Source organism: Terrapene carolina, unplaced genomic scaffold (genome assembly GCF_002925995.2).
Source record: "Terrapene carolina triunguis isolate 2854851 unplaced genomic scaffold, T_m_triunguis-2.0 Scaffold166, whole genome shotgun sequence".
NCBI lineage: Eukaryota > Metazoa > Chordata > Testudines > Emydidae > Terrapene > Terrapene triunguis.
Window position 1 is genome coordinate 1,616,201 of NW_020664517.1, and position 22,314 is coordinate 1,638,514.

The 22,314-nt window shown below is 50.5% G+C and overlaps 1 protein-coding gene across 1 annotated transcript in view; it reads left to right on the plus strand.

Moving 5' to 3' along the window:
- Positions 1 to 1,310: 1,310 nt before the first annotated feature.
- The window catches only part of LOC113406942 (alanine--tRNA ligase, cytoplasmic), a 35,912-nt gene continuing 14,908 nt past the window's right edge, over positions 1,311 to 22,314 (plus strand). The window contains exons 1-16 of the mRNA XM_026653858.1: positions 1,311 to 1,470; positions 2,358 to 2,546; positions 4,218 to 4,363; positions 6,944 to 7,135; positions 8,134 to 8,278; positions 10,244 to 10,389; positions 12,312 to 12,420; positions 12,540 to 12,690; positions 13,293 to 13,417; positions 15,411 to 15,555; positions 16,332 to 16,510; positions 18,144 to 18,257; positions 19,250 to 19,456; positions 20,704 to 20,888; positions 20,968 to 21,076; positions 22,169 to 22,282. Coding sequence (XP_026509643.1) covers positions 1,327 to 1,470; positions 2,358 to 2,546; positions 4,218 to 4,363; positions 6,944 to 7,135; positions 8,134 to 8,278; positions 10,244 to 10,389; positions 12,312 to 12,420; positions 12,540 to 12,690; positions 13,293 to 13,417; positions 15,411 to 15,555; positions 16,332 to 16,510; positions 18,144 to 18,257; positions 19,250 to 19,456; positions 20,704 to 20,888; positions 20,968 to 21,076; positions 22,169 to 22,282 — 2,400 coding nt within the window. The 5' untranslated portion in view covers positions 1,311 to 1,326. The remainder of the gene's footprint in view (positions 1,471 to 2,357; positions 2,547 to 4,217; positions 4,364 to 6,943; positions 7,136 to 8,133; positions 8,279 to 10,243; positions 10,390 to 12,311; positions 12,421 to 12,539; positions 12,691 to 13,292; positions 13,418 to 15,410; positions 15,556 to 16,331; positions 16,511 to 18,143; positions 18,258 to 19,249; positions 19,457 to 20,703; positions 20,889 to 20,967; positions 21,077 to 22,168; positions 22,283 to 22,314) is intronic.

Genomic DNA, 22,314 nt, shown 5'->3' on the forward strand with positions numbered 1-22,314 from the left:
TATTGGTTAGAACAGGGGACTGGAAGTCAGGACTCCTGGGTTCAGTTCTTTGCTCTGCGTGTGACCTTTGGCCAAGTTGCTAAATGGGTGGTTCTTGCCAAAATCCTCACTCTGGGAGAAGTGAAAAAGCATGACAGCTAAAATGCCAGTGGGGGTTTTAGTGCACTTCAAAAATGATTTTTTTTTTTTTAAATGTAGCTTTTCCCCTCGCTTCCAACCCCGGCCTCTTCTTTCTTGCTCAGAGAGAGTCAGAGCGGCTGCTGCTCTAATGACTTGAGTGGTGGACAGGCAGAGTCTCTGCTCCGTCTCCTGTTTGTGAAAATGAGACACCCTTTTCTCTCTCAGTTCCTCTGGAGGGTTCCAGAATGGACTCCAAGACTCAGCTCCTCTAAGCTATTTAGACACTGAATGGGAGCTAGGTGCCTACATGCCTTTGTGAATCTGGGCCTGGGTGGAAATGGTGAAGGGTGTTGCACTGACAATCATGCTGCTGGTTCCTTTGCTGGTCCTGTGGCTCTGGAGAAGCAGCCAGAAAGAAGCCATTCAGACCCCTTTCCTACTTCTGCCTGCTGTCTCCTGGCAGCTGGAGTAGACCTTGCTTATTAGTTCTCCCATACACACTTTCCGGGACTGCAGCGTGTGAAGCGGGAAGCAGCCAGTGCTCTCTGGGGAGAAGGGCTGGTAGTCAATTTGCTGTAGGATAGTGATGATTGGTGCAGGATCCTTAAGTCCCGATTTCCTTTCATCCTGGTGTTCAGGGTTTCTTTTTAAACTATAACAATCTGTTCCCTTTTTTTCCTGCTAAGTGAATTACTGAATTGCCAGCCCTAACTCGGGGTTTGTAGAGCATGCAATGATCACTTAAAATCCATTTTCTGTCTATTGTATTTGCAAGGCACCGTGATCCTTGTTGGATGGCATTCATGAGCCACAGCATAGAGTCACCAGTACTGTGGGCCTTTGTGAATGTGACTCAGGGCCCCTCCCCAGAGGAGCCAGGCTCAATCTGACTTAATGGTTTGGTATCCACCACATAAGTTTGGAGGGGATATTTTGCCTTAAAGCTGTGGAATCTGATCCTTTAGCCCAGTACCATGTATGGCACAGTGAGACACTCTCATCACTCCTGGAAACAAGTGAGACTAGAAATTAACATCTGAAAATTCTAACTCATGAGACCCAGACAAAAGAATTGGGTGAATTAGATCCCAGTTGACCCTTCCCCAGGATCCTTATTCATGACTGTCCCATTAAACTGAGCAGAATGTGTCCTTCACCCATCTGCGTTCTTTTTTTCTTTTGCCAGCTTTGCGTGGTGATCTCAGGATGGAAACTATACTGTCAGCTAGGCAGATCCGGCAAAAGTTCATTGATTTCTTCAAGGAGCACCAGCACACCTATGTCCACTCATCTGCGACTATCCCCTTGGACGATCCTACGCTGCTCTTTGCCAATGCTGGCATGAATCAGGTAGGACTCTCTCCCAGGACTGTGTGACTTTGGTACTTGTCCTGTGCTTTCTGCCGGAGCAAAGAACTGAGGGGTGCTTAGCCGTGTATATTGTGGGTAGTACTTATCACACTGAAATTCATTCTGGTGAGATATAATGGGCCTGAATTGTTCCAGCAGTTCCCCTGTCAGGCCCCTGGCTGCGGGCTCTCAGTGCTGTGATGTGATGATGATAGATAAGATGTCCCTGGACTCTGGAGGGCCCGGCGCAGGGCATCCCTGGCTGGGAATGGAGTCTGGCCATGGCATCCCGGGGGATGTACTAAATCAGCACATCCCTGGGCAGCTTTTTTCCACAATGATTCTGCTAAGCCGTGGTTGGTGTTTAAAGCCTCCCTCCCTCCCCATACGGAATCCTTGGTGGAGGTGCAGACTGCTCCCTGCTCCTCAGGGGAGTCTTGCTCACACCCAGAAGGCTCTTCAGAGACATTTCCGTTCTGTGCACCAGGCAGCATTTTCCTCATTCCCATTCTGTCATTGCGTCACTAGGGCCTGATCCAAGAACCCAGGCAGTCAGGACAAGACTACAGGCGCTTAGCACCCAGCAAACAAATCCTGTTTTTAAAAAACATTGGTAGTCTTTTATTTTGAATGGGGGGGAGGGGGGAGCATAATTGCCCTCCTTGGCACAGACAGGTGGATGCGGCACCCCTGAGAGTCCACCAGTACTGCTCCTGGTTTGGCAGGAGTGATGGAAAGGTGCCTTAGTGTGGTGGAGTGGCGACCTCAGCATTTCTAAATACACGCCTCGGGCATGTTCTTATTGGCCCACATATACTGACCCACAGAGTGCTCGCTGCCTAGGTGAGTTCTTAAGTTTAAATCATCTTGTTGCTATTTCCTCCCAGTTCAAACCCATTTTCCTCAATACCCTTGATCCCTCCCACCCCATGGCTAAACTGACCAGAGCCGCCAATACCCAGAAGTGCATCCGAGCTGGGGGCAAACACAACGACCTGGATGATGTGGGGAAAGACGTCTACCACCACACCTTCTTTGAGATGCTGGGGTCCTGGTCATTTGGAGATTACTTCAAGGTAAGCTTCAAGGTCAATGGGGATCTGGAATCTAAGCGGAGCTTTCATGAAGTTTAAGGCCAGAAGGGACCATCAGATCATCTAGTCTGACCTTCAGGTCACTAAACTTCACCCAAATACCTCTACATTGAGCCGAATGACCTCCGTTAAACCAGTCCTTGGGAGGTTAACACAAGGACTGTTGTGTGCTGCAGGCAGAGAATGGGAGTGACTGAGATGCCACTAATGCCCATGTTCCCTGTGATGGCAGGGAACTGATTAGGTTGGTTATGCCTGTTAGAGGGCTGGATAAAGGTCTCAGCCAATCTGACCTGAGGGAAGATTCCTTCCCGACCCCAAATCTGGTGATCAATTAGCCCCTGAGCATGGTAGTAAGATGCATAAGTCAGTCGCCTAAGACAGAAAATTCTGTATACCACCTCACAGCAGTGGGGCCATTGATTTGATAGAAAGTAAAAATGCAAAAACGAAGAAGAACGTATCTGAGCATCGGATAGTAAAGCACTTGGGACTCTTATGGGTGGAAAAAGCCCATAGCTGCCTACCTGCCTCCCAGGGATGTTGAGAGGATTAATTAGCTAACGTTTGTAAATCACTTCGGATGTGAAAAGCTCTCTGTAGAATTGTTCTTGTCTGTCTAATCTCTGTACTTTTATGACCTCTTACACGGCACTATCTGAACATCTTGTTAGCACTACAGCAGCATGACCAACATTCATTCTTATAACAATAGGGAATCAATAAAAAATACAAATAAACCAGTACTTTTAAATTGGATTAAAGTCTCCTGGTCCAGTGGGCTACGAAAGGCAAAGCAAATCCTTGTATCAGGCTTTTAGCGTCTAGGCAGGCTATCATCCAGAATGATCATTTTCCAGTGCACTTTCTGCAGCCCTTCATTTGTAGGTGACTCAGACTGCAGGCGTTAGAACTTTGGAGGCAGGGTTCCAGCGGATGTTCTGGGTGCAAGCCGGAGTTAGTGAGAAGGACTTGCTGAGGAGATAGGAGCATAAAATGGGGAAGTGTGATATCCTTGCAAGTGGCTTAGTTCAAGAGTTAATACTGTGCCAAGGAACTTCATGAAGCTGATCAAAGTGCAGCAAGGTGATTAAAATAACAGTTGAACCAAAAATCAACGAGGAAAGAGAGAATCACAGTGGAACCTGCTAAGTGTTAATTTTTTATTCTTTGGCTGATTGTAGGAAGCCATCCAGGGAACCCTCAGTTTATTGATGTATGGGGATTTCCTGGCCCCTGCAAATATTGGCCTGCCTGTTTCAGCTGTCGTTAGCTAAAGCACTCCGGTTCTTGAGCTTATTTGCTATCTAAAAGTCTGAGACTTCAGCTCATTTCAGGTTCTGAGGGGCAGGTGTTTGGCAGAGCTGGCAGTTCAAAGGGGTACTTGCAGTGGGTCTAGAGAGAGGGGCAATCCATTGTGTAGGTTCCAGGCCTCAATTCTTTTCACGCAATGGAGTCAGTGAGAGGATGTTTCATGTGTTCTGTGTTCCCTGTGCTTCCTATTCAGTTTACTTTAGACTTGTGATGTGCAAAGCCTATTCTGAGGCATTACAGTTTGTGCCTTCAACCCCTGCCTGCTCTGGGTTGGGCTGTGTTGTATGGGTAAGATGATCTGTTTGCTTTTCCTCACTCACCTTGTCTTTCCTGGTGCAGGAACTGGCTTGTAAACTGGCTCTGGACCTTCTCACCAACGAGTTCGGCATCCCCATTGAAAGACTCTATGTCACTTACTTTGGTGGCAACGAGGCAGCCGGATTAGAGCCAGACCTTGAGTGCAAACAGATCTGGCGGGATTTGGGGTAAGGGCATTTAAAAATATAACTGTTCTTATGAAAACAGTGCTGGTGATAGGTGCAGGCCTGGCAGCCTTGGCACCTGGAGTCCCTTGTTTGCCCATGCCATGGTTGAGGCAGAATAAGCTTCACGTTGTCTCACCAGTGAGCCAAACCACACCCTAAAGGGACAGCCTGATGGGGTGAGAAATAATTCACTCCCCACAGCCCAGTCAGTCTTTGACCTCCCTGCTGAGATGACTCACGTGACACTGATGCTCCGTGGTCTGGCGGCCTGTTGGTTTCCAGATGGAATTAAAGGTGTAGGCTGTGATCGGTAAAGCCCTAAACGGCCTGGGATGCGTCTGCCTGACAGAGCACTCCTGCGCCATCCTGCTGCAGTAGTGCTCAGCAAAAACGTTCGAGGTGGAATTGCTTTGGCTTGCCAGAATGGGAGCTGCTGACGTGGTGTTCTCCACAAGGAGCCTGTGACTTGGGGATTGCTTTCCTCTTGGGCTGAAATAGTCTGGATCTGCTGATTTCCAGGGCATGCTGCAAAATCTGTCTTTTCCAATGGGTGTTTGGAGCGGGAGAAGGCTGGGGAAATTTGAGGGGAAGGGAAGTTTCCATTTAGTGATGATTTAATTTACTGCCATTTACAAGAGCTGAGATCTGCTGCTGCTTTGTTCTGTAGTCACAGGTTGGATTTCCAGTGGCACCTGAGCCTGGGCGATTACAGAGATTGAAACAAGTAAAACATTGACCCTGCCTAACCATGCAACCCTTGCCAGCTAGGAAGTGGGATCTCTGGGATTGTAGGTGCACCTGTGAAGGCTGAATCCCTTCAGCATAGGATTACTGGACAGACTCAGGATGTGCAAATTCTCTTCCATCAGCAAGAGTGGGCCATTGCCGTGAAAGAATTAACCTTATACCAGGGTGAATAAAAATCAATGATTTAAAAAAAAAATAAAATAAAAAAAATCGGATTTTTTTGATAAAATGCTTTTTGAGGGGGAAAAACCTATCTAAAGATAGTTTTAATTAGCTCAAAGATATCTCATCACGGAACAGGGATTATAAATCCTAATTTTATAGTATGAGACAATATATTCATGTAATGTTTAAGAAAAGTTTTGTAAATGAGTTCCAATAGTTCATGGATTGGGGACCCAATCTTATGGGGTTCCAGGGGCTGCTGTATAGATTATTTAAATTAATCTTTCTATCTACCCAATGGGACTCAGTGCTCAGTCTAGAAGATACCATCAGAGATGCTTAGTTTTGCGGTTCTCAAACTGTGGATTTGTGTCTCCAGAGATAACATGCTTGTTAACAGCAAAAATGTTTTTAAAGACATAAATAAATAAATAATATATAGAGGTGAGAAATAGCAGACCTCAACCCTATTGTCCCTCTGCAAATTTGTGTACACGGAGTCAATCCCTTCCCTCTTTCTAAAAGTGAAAAGTTTCAAAAAGTTGAATGAATAGAAGATTGTTGGGGGCGGAATAGATCTGGACAAGGAGAAGAAGTCTGGAGATAAATTTGAGAAGGGAGGGACAGGCAGTAGAAACAAAAGTGAAACTGTTTGAGCAGTATATTCCAGAAGTCTTGAGGCCTTTCTGAGTATAGCCTTCATTGATTTGAGATCTACCATACCATTCTCTCACTAGAAGGGAAAACCTATAATGACAGCAGGCTGTAAGACACCCAGTTTGGGAATATTTTAATGAAGTTCCTTGTACCTGAGAAGAATATGTATTAAGGTTATAACAGCCAACAAGAATGCACTTTTATGTAGAAATCCATGATTAAATCGAGTCTTCCTGACTAGTGATTTAAATCATCCCTGCCTTGTATCACTGAAATGGAATCAGAAACCACATGGAAACCCATTTATGACCATGCTCAAGATACATTGCTGGCTGAAATCCCATATACTTTGCAGTGGGAACAGCGGGAGTAGGTGGTATTTACTTCACACGGCATTTTATTTTAAGGAAATGCAGCATGTCTTATTTGGCAATGGACACACATCAGTGGGTCTTCACCGTGGCAGCATATCACAGATCATGTTCTCTGGGTGGCAGAGCCATAAAGCCAAGTGCTTTGAGGTGACACTCGTTAGGAAAAGGGAGTGATTGAGGTGCATCCCGTTGTAGCTTTGTTTAAATAAAGCCTGGGCATTCTACACAGAAGAAAACCTCTAATGAAGCCTAACCAAGGCTAGTGGCCAGCTGCAGCCTTCAGGGCCTTGTCCCTGAGGACAGAAGGTTGTAAAAAATTGATCACTTTCAGTTCTAAAAGCACATGGTGGCACCTTAAAAATATTCTCCATGCAACAGGCCTCTCCCCAGGAGAGATGACTTCTTGTGAATGTGTCAGTTTGGGTGGGGGGCACTTGTTTGGTCCTGCTAGGATGGGAAGTCCAACTGGTAGGTGTTAGAAAGCAGGATCTCAGCTGGGTCTCTCTCAAAAGCCTGTGGGCTCTTCCAACCCATTCAATGAGTTTTAACGAGTAAAAGGTGGTTTCTTTGTTTGCCCCTGAATTGGGGGAGGTCTTGCTCTCACCTCTCTAATTTAACGGGCACTTTCCTGGTACAGACTGGCTGAGAGCAAGATTCTGCCTGGCAGCATGAAGGATAACTTCTGGGAAATGGGAGACACAGGCCCCTGTGGCCCCTGCAGTGAGATTCATTATGACCGGATTGGGGACAGGGATGCCTCGCACCTCGTCAATCAAGATGACCCCAATGTCTTGGAGATCTGGAACCTGGTGTTCATACAGTTTAACAGGTGAGCCAAGAGCCTGCCCCCTCCACACATTTCTTGGTTGATGGAGAATGAGCACTTCACTCTAGTAAAAAGACAGCTCTGGAAAGCCGCAGCACCGGGAGCCTCCACGCTCCAGTGCGAACTGTTCTCGCCAACCCCACAGCTGGCTTCTGAGCTGTCCCCGATGGGTGTTGGGGGAATATGGTTAAATTGTGAAATTTGGGATTTAGGAGGAGGGAGGTTGTAGTTCATCTGCTGTTACCTCCCACTGTTTTTCCCTGTGTAACATCTATGCCCCGTGACTAGCTCCCGCCACTGCTGTGCCTCATCAGGCACAGGGGGCCCCATTAATACTCCTCTTTCTTCACCCTCCACACCCCAGCAGCTAAGCTGCACTCCCAGCGCCCCATGTCACTTGGTACAGTGTATTTTGTGTGTTAACCATCCTCCCCAAGCAGCCATTGGGAGCAAATAACCAAGCCCAGCTACTGAGTGGAAAGGACTGTCATGGAGCAGTGAGAGCAGAATGTGGCAGCACAGCTGCTCGGAGGCTCTGCAAGCTGCCTGTCATTCAGTGAGAGTCCTTCAGACCAAACACCGGGCTCACGTCTGTGCCATCTCCCATCACAGCCCTTGATCAGTGGGGTTGAGGCTGCTGACCTTTCCCTCGTTCTAGCTCTGGAAGGAGGGCCAGTCCGCCACTGGCCTGTGACTTTGGAATGCTCCCCCTTACCTCCATATACATGAGACAGCCTGTGGCAGCCTCCTGGGCTAGGCTGGGGACACTTATTCAGCCCATTTTTCTGGGGTGAGGGAGGATTTGTTTATGCTGGTTCTAGTTTGCTCTTGAGTGTCTTGTTAATTACCCTCTTATTAAGGCTCCCAGGGGCCCATGTGTATGCCTGCCTCATAAGACCAATGGGATCGTTTAAAGACATGTGGGGATGAGGGAAGAGATGGCAACCCCCCTGCAGCAACCCGTTCAACGACTGTTTGTCTTTCTCCCTGGGGTTGGGCAGAGAGGCTGACGGGACCCTGAAACCCCTTCCCAAGAAGAACATTGATACTGGGTTGGGTCTGGAAAGGCTGGTGTCTGTGCTGCAAAACAAGATGTCCAACTATGACACTGATCTCTTCGTCCCCTACTTTGAAGCCATCCAGAAGGTACAGATCCGTGACTGGCCCATTGAACCTGATCAAAATGTATCTGCTTCCCCTGTTATGCATAGCCTCATAGGTGTGCATGGCACCGTGCAGTCAGGGAAGCTGTCCCAGAGGATGGGACCATGGTGACTTCCTAGCAGCTGTGAGAACGACCTGTCATGAACCTAAAAGCGCTTGGCTTGCAGATTTGTACCTTGGTAAGGGTAGAAGACTAGACTATTCCGTAGCTGCTGCTTTAGGAGTGAATCTGGGGAGAGCATGTGAGATGTGCTGACCGTGAACCGTTTGGTCGTCTTTGAAAGTAGGAGACACCGCCCTCCCCTCTATAGCTGCCTTCCTTTTGCAAGCTTTCTAACTGCACTAAGAGATTTTCAGAGCCCTAGAAAGCCTGACTCAAAGGGACTTCCATTTTAAACAAACGGACCTGATCAGTAGGCTTGAGATGGCACAGCTCCGTGTTCAGGGCCAAGCTCCATTGGTCATGCTCTGGGCCAGCAGAGGCTGGGAACTTTGCAGAAGCAGCATGTCCCTCCTTTGGGAGTCTTGGTGGAGAGGGTGCCCCACCTCTCCTTTTGATTACTCCCCCCGACCCTGTCTAAGCACTGGGGGAAGTCTCATTGTGCTCTGGAGGGTGCCGCGACCAGCTCTCCTCAACTGGAAAGACGGGTGGACCCAATGTGGGGATCTAGGTGGTGAAACTAAGTCCAAAGCCAAACTTCAGCAGCCAGTCACCTGCCTTACTTAAAACCCCCTGCTCCAAGGCTTGCCGGACTATGTAGCTTGACTTTTATAATCCATCTCTGTTAGGTAAGTGGCATATGCTGGCCTGCTGGGTGGTGTCTGAAAGGTGTGCAGCAGAAGAGGGTGGATTTATGCTCCTTTTTGATGGATACATAAAGCCTGAAAAGATTTTTTTCAAAAAGAGTTGTTTTTCTGCTTGCTTTTCTCATTCGGAATATCCCATGTGATCATCTTGATTTTGCTGGAAGACTCTGAATTGTGGATTGTGAGCAATCTTAGCCCTTGGGGTGGGGGTGAGGGGTGTTGAATCTTTAACAAAGACATCCTTTCTCCTGAACGTTTCTCAAACGTTGGAATTGACTAGATGTTAACACATGGGTTTCATTGTCTGATAAAAATCCCTTCCCCAGTAGGCTTTCACTTACTGGGGGTTTCTGATATCCTCGTCCTACCAGTCTCCCAGTCATCCACAGAGTCCTTTCTGCAAATGAGTTGACAGGATCGATATTTCGAATATTAAAAAAAACAGTCAGAAAAGCTGCATTTTGGGGGCTTGTTTCTGAAAAGCCTTCCCAGGCCATCTCCATCGACCATAAAGAAACAAAGAGAGGGCCACAAACATGTTTCTCTTTGCAGGTCGCCTTTAAGGCGGCTTTCCCTGAACACTGTCTGGCTTTGTCAGTGAAGGAAGAAGCCAGGCCCTGAAAGCAGCAACAGAGCGTGGTAAATAGAATGGGGACTGCAGTGAAACTGCTTGGGGGAAAGACTTGTTGGCTGTATTGGTTATGCCTGGCTGGAATCTGTGACCCAACATAGCAAAACCAGCCATGTCCCTGCCCCAGCTGTCACTCCAAATCCGGTCACTGCCTTCGCTGACCTGGGCTCTGTCTGAATGCTGGAACCAAGCAGTTTCACTTTGCGTGTGCCCAGCGTGCCCTTCTGATCAGGGAGAGCTGAGCTTGGCTCCTTCCAGAGCCACTCGACCTCTATTCCGGGGGGGGGACAGCGAGGTAACCTCCTCCCATCCAGAGGAGTGTGCTGCCTCCATAACATTCCCAGCCTCTACTGGCCCTGAGCAAGAAGAGCAAGGCCAGCCCTGGACTTGGGTCATCCAAGCCAGGCTGCTGAGCAGAGCCATGTATCTAACCATATGTGTGTGTGTGTCTCTCTAATCAGACAAGACAGCAAGGTTCTCCATACCCACTGTCTCCTCTCTCTGCCTAGGGCACTGGGGCCAGGCCGTACACAGGGAAGGTTGGTGCTGAGGATGTAGATGGTATAGACATGGCATACCGAGTCCTGGCAGACCACGCCCGAACTATCACCGTGGCTCTTGCTGATGGAGGGAGACCTGACAACACTGGCAGAGGGTAAGAGTGCATGTGGCACAGCTGTGCATTACTGAACCGGGGAGGAAGCCGGAGTGGCGTTACTGCGGGGGGTGTGTGTGTCCAGAGGCTGCAGTTCAGTCCTGGCGATGATGAAATTCCACCATTTAGAGGCAGGTGAAACTTACAGCCATTGACATCTTGATCTTGGAAACAGAGGTGGTGTGATGTCCCCCTCTGCTTTGGGTGCAGTGAGGGTCTTCTCACTCCTTTGGGCATCTGGAGATCCCGCATTTGAACCACCTCCACATGCAAGGCCCTGTTTCCTTGTAACTGAGAAGGCTGGAAGGGATCAATAGCAGGGCTTGGAGCCAGGCTTATTGTGGTTTGGGTAAGTGCTGTGCAGACTTTCCACCCAGTGCTGCCAGTGCATGTCGGTTCTGAGGTTCAGCTCTGCCCCTGCTATTCCAGCTCTGGGCTTGCCACACACACGCTTCGGCCAATGTCCCTCACTGCTGACGTGCAGCTGCTCCACAGGGAGGCAGTTCCCAAGCTGTAAGAATGTAAATATATGAATAGGGCTATACTGCAGGCCTCTGTGTCAAGTAAAGGAGACTGAGTGAGCGCAGTGTTGAGAGATCAGAGGTAGCAAAATCGAACAACATGGTAGTAATTGGAGACCCCCACTAACCACGTAAAATGGTCAAATGTTCCAACTTGGCCCCATTGGGTGAGCTAGTTCTAGAGCACAAGAGGAGAGGTCGTTCTTAACTCGGCTTTAAGTGAACGCACAGGCACCAGTTCAAGAAGGGAGAGTAGTTGAGCCACTCTTAACAGTGACCACAATATAATTAGTGTTGATATCCAAGGGGCGGATAGGCTACAGAAAGGGACACAGCATCATTAACCTTTAGAAAGGGAGATTTCAGTAAAATGTGAAGGTTAGTCAAAAAGGCCCCAAAGCTAAAAATAAAGGAGGTAAACTTCATAGATGGATCAACCCTAGAAAGGGACCTGGGTGTCAAAGCAGTGAGATTTAGGATGTCAGGAATGGGGTGGAGAATAACACTGAAAGTAGTAAAATGCCTTGATGTAAATGAAAGGTGTGGCCTTGTCTGTCACTGGTCACCCTATCTTATTGCAGAACTAGAGATGTGGTCAGAGAAGAGTGATGAGAATGATCAATGGCCTGGAAAAACTCTCATGTGACGAGTGATTGAAAAACTGGGATTGTTACCTGAGCAAAGAGAGAGAGAAAAGGGGACGCAGTAGAAGTATGGAAAATACTGACTGTTCTAGAGAAGGTAGATCCAGAAGTTCTGGTGTCTGTGTCTCATAACACAAGAACAGGGGGACATTGAATAAAATTAAAAGGAAGAAAATTCAAAACTAATAGAAGGAAATATTTTTCTACGCAGTGCATAATTAGACTGTGGAACTCATGAACACAGGAAGTCTGTGAGGCCAAGAATTTAGCAAGATTCAAAAAGGCATTGGACACTTATACAGATATCAAGAATAGCCAGAGTGATCATAATTACTGATCCCAACACTTTGGGACGGGATGTGAAACCTTATGCTGCTGGGCGGAAGCTAGGCTCTAACTAATAGAGGGCAGATTATCTCACATCTATTACTATAGGGTTTTTACACCTTCCTCTGATGGACCTAGGCTCTGATGCAGCCTGGCGCATGTTCGTGTCTCTCTCAGCTGTGCTGATGCCCCTCAGTCCTGACACCTAGCCCCTCTGCTGTTCTAGTCCTGCTCCCCACACTCTGCCAGCGCACCTCATCTCCCACCCACAGGTGCTGAGGGTGTGGATTCCAAAACTAGGTGGGAGGAGCTGAGGAAGAGGCCCTCAGTCGCATTGCCCATGGTTAGCTGCTGGTGGATCCCACTGGCAGGAGGGGAGAGGGTTGTAACATCGGAGTGAGGATCCCCTCTCTCTGCGCTGTTCCTGCAGGTATGTTCTGAGAAGGATTCTCCGGCGGGCCGTGCGCTACTCCCACGAGAAGCTCAATGCCCCCAAGGGCTTCTTCGCCTCACTGGTCGACGTCGTGGTGCAGTCGCTGGTAGGTCCCTTTGCTGCACAGTAACTGCATGAGACTCCAAGGTTGTGCATGGTTGGAGACTCCATCCACTGTCTGATGCTGATCTCTGCTCTTAATGGCTGCTACTTCTGTGTCTGCAGGGCGATGCGTTCCCCGAGCTAAAGAAGGACCCGTACATGGTGAAGGATATTATCAATGAAGAGGAGGTTCAGTTCCTGAAAACGCTCAGTAGAGGGCGCCGCATCCTGGACAGGAAGATCCAGAGCTTGGGAGACAGTAAAACGATCCCTGGTAAGGTTTGTTTTCACTCCTTTCATGCTGAATGAGGCTTCCAGGGAATTCTCCTGCCCCGACCCACCAGCTGTGTCCGGTGGAAATCTGCCGCTGAGTCATTCAGGGCTCAGCTGGGCTGCCTGTGAATTTAGCAGGGTGAAAGGTGTCAGATTGATGGTACTGGAGACTGAAGCCCTCTATCACAGCGGGGGCAGCTGCAGAGTGAGCCCCCCCAGGCACCATCCTGCCACGGGCTCACCTGTGACCTACAAGATGATCCCGTCTCCATGGCCTATTCAGTCCTTGGGCTCTCTGATTCGGCTGCCAACAATTGGTTCCTGTTCTGGTGGGTGGCGACATCTTACTGTGGACAGCTGTCTGCTAGGGACTGGACTGAGATCCACCTACGGGTGTCCTGCAGGCTGTGACCCTGGCACTGTGACCGCTGACTGCCAGTGCCCATTAGCCAGGCATATCTCCAAGGTCCACTGCCGAGTCTCGTAGGCTTCCCCGATAGCCGAGGAAGTGTCCCAGGCCCTTTGGGAGCTGGTTTGCTCCAGGTGGGAGGGTTCTGATGGAGGAGTAGTGGGAGACCTGACTGATCTGTTTCTCCTCTCAAGGGGACACTGCCTGGCTGTTATACGACACCTATGGTTTCCCCGTGGATCTCACTGGACTCATTGCTGAGGAGAAGGGCCTCACTGTGGACATGGAAGGCTTCGAGGAAGAGCGGAAGATGGCTCAGGTAAAGACCAGCCCCTCTGCGTTGACCCTACTACAAGGAGTAGGCGGGGGCACAGGTGTGGGAGGACTCCTTTGTTAGTGGTTTAAAGGGACAACACTCTGCTCCTTTACAACAGGGCGTCTCTTAGGAAATCTGACTCTGAGCACCCTGGCCCATGTTGCTGGGTCCTGGGGCAAAGCACAAGAAGTCTGGCTGGAGGGCAGATCCTGAGGGTGCAGGCCTCATTTGCATGGAGAAACACTGGGCACCTCTGCCTCCTACCAGGGTGCCTAGCTCCTTGCCAGCTCTCATGGAGCTTTTTTCCCCACTGCCCTCTTGAAGGCCGAATTCCCGGAAGTAAACAGTGAGCAGGTTGCATGAGAATCAGCCCTGCTATCACAAACCTTCACGGGGGGCTGTGCAGATGTCGTGTGGCTTTCCTTCCTTCTTTCTCGTGATCTCAGCAATCGGGAGCACCACGTTGTCCACACAGACTCCAAACCTCCTCCTCTGTGTGGTTGTGGGAAACCTGCCTTTCATCTGCCCTGGCCTGTGTCCCCCCCGGGCTCTATCTGTCCCATGTCACAGGTTCTTCTGAAAATATGCCCTCTTGTGTTCATCCCATTGCTGCCTGAAGCAGACTCACTGATTTAGATTTCTTTAGGCTGGGCTAAGACTTCTTCAACAGAGGAATAACAGTGGGTGTGTAGCCAACAGCAATCTCTGTGTAGATGGGTCTCTAGGTCAGGGTTCTCAAACTTTTACTTTCTGAGGCCCCCCAACATGCTCTTAAAAACTCCAGACCCAGCAGGAGGGGACGAGGCCTCAGGGCTTCTGCCCTGCAAGGTACTGTGGCTCGGGGCTTCTGCCTTGCAGGGCGCCGGGGTTTGGGGACCCCCTGAAACTAGCTCGTCGGCCCCCGGTTGTGAACCGCTGCTCTACATGGATCTGGGACTCATGCCACGTAATGCTGCATTTGTGGGACTGGGAAGACCCCTGGCAGAGCCTGTCTCTGCATGAAGGGGGGGGGGAAGGGGAAACTTACTGCACCTCGGTTCTACAATGTCCAGTGCAAGAGTGCTCCATGCACCCTCATCCTGAGACTAGATCCAAGATGCCCTGGTTTTCATCTACCCTATAGTAATAGGCCTTATTTACAGGAGAGTTTCTAAGAGACTCTCTCCCCCTCCCCCGTTACGGTAGGATGGTGCAGCCTTGCTTGTGGGAGCACTGGTGTAGTCAGGCTTCAGGCCATGCTGTGTGATCTAGGCATGCTCTGAGTGCAGCTGAGCTATCTGATGGTTAGAACCCTAGCGCTCCGCCTAGACCTGTGGTCCCGTCATTGGAATCAGCATGGAAGCTGCACCAGGGCCAGAGAAACCGGGAGCCCCCCGCCCCCAATCACTAGTGTAGACACAGCTCCTACAAATCCAGCTGTGTTCTTCGTGCTACCCGCTGAGCATCTTCTAGGCGCTTCAGTAGCGCAGAGCGAGGCACTGTGGGTCCTGCACAGCCAGGGCAGGATTGGATTCACAGCTTGGCGGCTTTGCGTCGCAGCTGACTTGCAGTAGAGTGGGCACGGGATGAGCAGAACCCTCGCTAGCCCCCCCTGTAGCAGTAGCTGAGTAGCGGTGCAGGGAGCGCCCCACAGTGGGTGGATGGGATTGCTACCGAAGTGCTGCCAGTCACCCTGCTTCAGAGCAGCCTTCACCTGGCGGCCTTCAGGGGGACAGAATGTGGATCCCTGCCATCCCACTGGATTCTTGCCTCCTCGGTTTCTTGGCAGACTCGCTGTGAATGAGGAAAGCTGTGAATATCGGTGTGTTTGATGCAGGTCTACAGCATAGACTAGACTTGGTCCAGGATGTCGGGTGTCCCTTCTGCCCCAGTCATGCCTCCAGCCCTGCATGTGTTGCTAAAGCCCAACCAGCTGATGCATAAGGATTGGATCCCTATGGCAGTACTAAGGGATCTTCTCCCTGCCCCTAACACTTCCACCTGTTGCCATTCTCAGCTGAAGTCTCAGGGCAAGGGAGATGGGGCGGAAGACCTCATCATGCTGGACATCTATGCTATTGAAGAGCTCCGCACCCGGGGACTGGAGGTAACCGACGACTCGCCTAAATACAACTACACGTCGGATCCCAGTGGTGTCTACGGTATGTGACAAAGTGTCCTCCAAATGGTTCCCCTGCCCCTAGCCTCGCTTCGTGGGTCTTGCATGGGGTCAGGCCTGGAGGCTAGTCTGCGGACTCCGCCGCAGCTTGCAGCGAAGGCGCCTCTGTGTCTTCCTGCATCTCACGCCTGCCCGGTGATCGGCTGGCAACCTTTAGGGCTGAGGGAGGGGAGAGAACCATGCCAGGCTGACAGCTGCCAACAGAGGTAGGTGGAGGATAGTGCAAATCAGAGGGGCAAATCCACTGCCTGGCAGGAGAAGACACTGACCGTTTGGAGACAGGGAAACCTTTTAAAGGGAACCGATTTCTCTGGCTGCTCTAGGGACTGTCCAGCTCATACGCTCCCTGCCTGATCACTGGGACCCTCTAGTGGTTCCTTTTCACCCCAGCTTTGTATCTGGGCATCCCTGGATTCCCCGGTATCTTGGTCCAGTACTGAGCCCTGGGCCTGCTCCCTGAGGATTCTGATTTATTTGGTGCCCTGGTCATGGATCAGGGCCCCGTTGTGCTCTGTGCCGTACGGACACAACACAAAGGCAGCCCCTGCCCCACAGGGCTGACCACCCCAGCGATTTCCCCACCCCAGCTAAATGTCCCCCTGCAGGTTCCACTCAGTGTTCTTTCTTCACATCTTCTCTTAAACTGTTAAGCAAGCGCTCCAGCACTCCAGAGGTGGCTGCTGGGCATGTGTGTCTATGGCTATGTATAAATGGCTGGGATTGTCGTCTCACTGACCTTGCCTCTCCCACCGGCGACAGAGTTTGAGAGCCCAGTGGCCACTGTGCAAGCAATCCGCAGGGAGAAGAGGTTTGTGGAGGAAGTATCCACGGGCCAGGAGTGCGGCATAGTGCTGGACAAGAGCTGCTTTTACGCCGAGCAGGGCGGGCAGATCTATGACGAGGGCTACCTGGTCAAGGACAACGACAGCAGCGAGGATGTAAGTGGGACCAGGCACCTGTGTGCTGACGTACAAACAGAACCACTCCCTGAGTGCCATTCTCGGGAAAGAGGGGTGAAAAGACAGTGGGGCTGGGACAGGGAGGGAGAGGAAGGGTGGTGCGGTGGATACTGTTTTGGCCTGGGCTGTGGGAGACCCAGTTTCAATTCCTTGCTCAGCCACAGGGACCACAGACAATCACTTAGGCTCTGAGTTCCCCATCTGTACAATCATAGAAGGCTGGAAGGGATCTCAAGAGGTCATCTGCGCAAAGGCAGGACCATTAAACCTAGACCAGCCCTGACAGGTGTTTGTCCAACCTGTTCTTCAAAACCTCCATGGGGATTCCACAACCAGCCTTGGACACCTGTTCCAGAGCTTAGCTACTCTTTGAGTTAGAATTTTTTCCTAATACTAGCATTGACCCCCCCACTTGGTAAGGCAACTCCCATCTTTTCATGTGCTGTGTATTTATACCTGTCTACTGTATTTTCCACTCCTTGCATCTGATGAAGTGGGTTTTAGCCCACGAAAGCTTATGCCCAAATAAATTTGTTAGTCTCTAAGGTGCCCCAAGTACTCCTCATTGTTTTTCCTAATACTGTATTGAACCTATATCTCCCTTGCTGCAGATTAAGCCCTGTATTTCTTGTTCTACCTCCAGGGAAGATGGAGCACAATTGATCACCATTCTCTTTGTACCAGCCTTTAACATAACTTGAAGACTGTTATCAAGTCCTCCCCTCCCCTACCCCCAGCTTTCCTTTCTGCCCAGTTTCTTTAACCATTTCTCGTAGGTCAGGCTTTCTGAACCTTTGATCACTTGCGTTGCTCCCCTCTGGACTCTCTCCAGTTTGTCCACGTCTTTCTTAAAGCGTGGTGCCCAGACGGGGACACAGTACTCCAGCTGGGGCCTCACCAGAGCTGAGCAGAGGACAACTATTTCCCACGGTTTACACACCACAGTCTTGCTAATACACCCCAGAATGACATTTGCCTTTTTTGCGAGTGCATCATGTTGCTGATTCAGATTCAATTTGTGATCCACTAGAACCCCCCCAGATGCTTTCCAGCAGTATGGCTGCCTGGCCAGGTGTCCCCATTTTGTAGCTGTACATTTGATTTTTTTTTTTTTTCCCTGCCAAAGTGAAGTAGTTTGCACTATTGAATTTAATCCTGTCGATGCCAATGGGGAGACTAGCCCTGACCTGCCTCCCAGGGGTGTGTGCAGGTAAACGGTACAGATGATCGAGTGCTCACATGTGATGGAGGCCAAATCTGCAGGCTCCCCCTTTGGCTCTTTGTCCGTGATCCTGACCTGCCGAGCGGTAATGGCCGATTGTTCAGTGATTGGAATCGGGGCTTAACTGAGCTCTGCACTGCACTCCCCAGAGCCACCTTTCCTCCTTGGTCTTCATTTAATTTTCTAGTTCACTGTTTGTCCCCCACTCCCACTGCAACTGTCGGTCCCCAGAGAGAGCTGGCCGGCCCATGCTACCATGCTGCTCATGCTACCAGAGAGGCCTGTGTTCCTGGGACTTACTCTTCTGGGGGCTTTTCAGTTGCCATCCAGGATGCTGGGTGGAATAACAACAATTCCCCTGCTGTCTGTGCTCTCCCCCATCTGGTACAGAAAACGGAGTTCACGGTGAAGAACGTGCAGATCCGGGGGGGCTATGTGCTTCACATAGGAATGGTCTACGGGAGCCTGAAAGTGGGAGACCAAGTCCGTCTGTATATTGACGAGGTGAGTTAGAGTGATGCTACGGTGAGTGACACCATCTCTCTTTCCCGTGAGAGACTGGTGTCTCCTTTTCTTCCACCATTCTGAGGCCACTGCCTGCTCCCACCAGGGCATCCCAGCAGATGTCATTTAGTAGAGCTAAGGTTGAGCCACAAGTCCCCCAGGAGCTGGCGGCTGGAATTTGTGTTCTGCCCTAAAGGGTTAATGCGACGTGGGTTAGACTGGGGCACTAGTGAAATCCTGGCTAGGAAGGGATTGTCCAGCTGCCCTGGTCTCTACGAGGTTTCAGTTACATAAGGACATAACGGCCATACTGGGTCAGACCAAAGGTCTGTTTCCTGTCTTCTGACAGTGGCCAATGCCAGGTGCCCCGAGGGAATGAACAGAACAAATAACCATCAAGTGATCCGTCCCCTGTCGCTCATTCCCAGCTTCTGGCAAACGAGGCTGGGACACCATCCCTGGCCATCCTGGCTAATAGCCGTTGATGGACCTATCCCTCCATGAACTTATCTAGTTCTTTTTTGAAGAAATTTTTCTTTCTCTCGGGTGTCTTCAATGTTGGTAGAAGATACTTGGTTGAACCCTAGCATGTAAAATCTTCTTCTCTCCTGTACATGGGCAGCCTGCCACTCCCTGTGCACTCCCCCCACTGTGCCTCGCCCCCTCCGCGGCCTCTCACCAAGCACTGCCAACCAGCGGGACAGTTGGGGAGATGGTCTCTGTGACAGGGGTCCTGGGAACTGGATTGAGACTGTTTTCCTTGATGCTGGTCCCAGAGCAGCCTCAAGACAGAAGCTGCTTTTGATCTCTCCATCCTGCATTGGCCCAGATTTCTCTTGAAGCAGAACTGATTTGTAGCTGTAACCTCCTGCTTCTCTGTCCCATGGATAGTCAGTTCTCACTGGGTTGGGCCAACGGTGTGTAAGCAGGAGGCACGTGGCAGCCCCTCCAACAGAGCCCTTTAATAATTGCTTTCCCTCTGCTCCCTGCAGCCAAGGCGGAGACCCATCATGAGCAACCACACTGCCACCCACATCCTCAACTTTGCCCTGCGCTCGGTGCTGGGGGACGCCGACCAGAGAGGGTCCCTGGTTGCCCCAGACAGGCTGCGATTTGACTTCACCGCCAGGGGAGCCATGTCCACCCAAGAGATCAAAAAAACCGAAGAGATTGCCAACCAAATGATAAAGGAAGCCAAGGTGTGCTCTGGGTCTGGGGAGAGGGTGCTTGCTGGAGGACTCTGATGGCGGGAGCCGCAGGCTCAGCTTGCCAGTGTGCCAGGTCCATTGAGTTAACCCTCCGCCTCACTCCCCGGTGGTGGTGGTGGTGATGCTACACGCACACTCCTTCTCTACCTCCTCAACCTGGGCCAAGTGGAGAATCAGGGCATTAATTTGCAGAAAAAATGGTGCTGATGTTGAGTGGGGCAGGCGGAAGGACACGTGCTGCCTTGACAGCCCAGTTCCTTATTGTCCCACCCTCTTGACAGTCAGCTGTGCAGTGTGAGCAAGTGTGGAATTGGCTGACCAGAGCAGATCAAGGATCCCCATTATCTCCTCACAGCAGATCACCCTGCATGGCTCTGCCCATGTTTCATGGGTAGAGGTTTCATCTCAGACATGACCTGAATATCTCCTGCTACGGGAGCTGGCTCTCTGTCTTCTAGCTGCATGCCCTTCATGTTAGATTGGGTCTGGAGGTGGCCAGTGTTGATCTGTAATGTGGCGCAGTCCTGAACGGGATGCAATGGTACTGCAAAGCTGAGAGCATGAGGATCATGTTCTCAGCAAGAGACGTTCCTCAAGTGTGTGTCAGTGTGCATCCCATCCTAGGGATACCTGCACCTCGTGTTTCAGAGCGGATTCTTTCTCATAGCACTGCTATTGAGTGAGAGCCACACTGAGTACAACATCTCAAAGAACCACAGTCACTGGAGGGTAAGGAGCTGCTCTTTGTTGGCCTCTTTGGTGTAAACTCAGATTTCCTGGTAAGATGTGGCCTTATTTTCACTGGAAAATAGAGGTTTAAACTGAACTCTGGGAGCCTCATCAATATTTCCCAGAATATAAATTGGCTGTTCTTTATTCACTGCACCTGTTGTCAGTGTACATGACATCTCTTTGGTGAGCTGGCCAGTAGAGTACTCATGGTCACTGTTCTCCAGGTTTGGAAAAGCACACAGGTGTCGCTGGATCATTGATGAGCCATTAGCCATAGGCTAATTTGGATGCTGAAATCTGTCTAAGCAGCGGTTAGCACAGAACGGGCGTTATGTCTCGGAGAAGGTGTGAGAGTTGAGGCTGCTCACCCAGAGACAAATGCAACTGTTGCATGTTGAAAGTGAGATGAAAAGTTCTGATGCTTTGGTTACAGCTGTTAACCTGTATCTGCATTTCTGTCTGTGCTGGCAGTGCCCATCTGATCCCCCTTGCTTTGACCTCCCCAGACTGTGTATGCCAAGGATTGCCCTCTGGCAGCAGCAAAAGCTATCCAGGGCCTGCGGGCTGTGTTTGATGAGACCTACCCCGATCCCGTGCGTGTCGTCTCCATTGGCATCCCCGTGGAGGACATGCTGGCTGATCCCTCCAGCGCCGCTGGCTCCATCACTTCCATCGAGTTCTGTGGAGGGACGTGAGTATCTGAACAGAAAGAGGATGGGGAGGCAGTGATAGGATTTTTAGCCATCTCACCTTGTCTGTTCTTTCCAAAGACACCTGCAGAACTCAAGCCATGCTGGCCCTTTTGTGATTGCCTCTGAAGAAGCGATTGCTAAAGGCATCCGGAGGATAGTTGCAATCACTGGTGCTGAGGCGCTGAAGGTAAGTGGAGAGAGAAGGGGGATCATTGTGAAATCCAAGTATTGTGAGTAGCCTCCTGGAGCATGTGCGTGTGGCAATCTGATCGTGGACAAGAGATTTTCATCTGTATTAAAGATTAAGAGTCAGATCCTCCACTGGGTTTAAATGGTCCTTGCACCACTGACTCCACTGGGGTGATACCACTGAGCACTTGACCCCAGGTGCCTGCAGCATTTACAGCTTCTAACTTTAGCTTCAGAGCTGCAGGCCCGATTGGGGAAGTGAGTGATGCCCTTGCAGATCTAGGAGAACTGTGTGGGAGGTTCCCTGGCCAGGCCTCCAGCCAGAGGGTGGAGCTGAGGAGCCTTGCATGCAATACTGTTGCACACCCTCCAGCTGTGTCAGTCAGACTGGCAGTGCAACAGGAGTGATTACAGTGTCTGATTTCCTGCCAGGCCATGCCAAGCCAGGTTGGTGGGAGGAAGGATGGCAAAGAGTGGTGAAAGGGGTGAGAGAAATGGAGAAGAAATGCTTCCTGCTAACTTTGTAGTGGCTGCACTTCCATGCTTGGGCTGGTGTCTTATGGGACGATGCTTTCCCAGGGAAGTAGTTCAGCTCTTGGTACGATAGATCTGTAAGTGTTCTCTGCGCTTATTGAGCAAATGGCACAAAGAACACGGCCCTGGAGCAGAGCTGTGGAGACAGAGCTCTTGGGACAACCACTGTATTGTCAGCTGCAATTAATTATGTGAACAAAGACTAAACAGCACAAGAGTTCCAGTGCTGGGCAGTGTAAACTGGTCCCCAGCTGGTGTCAAGAGGGCGTTTTCTCCCAGGGTCAGTGAGGTGCATCTGTGTGGGGTTTAATGGCTTTCTCTGAAGCCTCTGACATAGGCCAGTACTAGGAGGGGAGTGGCAGGTACTGGGTGTGAGATTGGCTAATAGACAAGCACCACCTTCTTGAGCTCTGCTGCTGAGAGAGCTTCATTGTAGCTCCCTGTGGAAACATGTCTCTCTCGCGGGTTGTATTTCTGTCCTTTGTCGCATGGTGTTGGACACCCCAGTGCTCGGTAGCCCTCCAATGGAGCTAGGAACTGAATTCTGCTCTCTCAGGCACTCAGGAATGCGGACAGCCTCATGAAATCGCTCTCTGCCCTGGATGCCAAAGTGAAGGTCCAGACTGCTCCCAACAAGGACGTGCAGAAGGAGATTGCAGACCTCAGTGAGGTGGGTTGGGACCCCAGCCCCTCCAGGAGTGT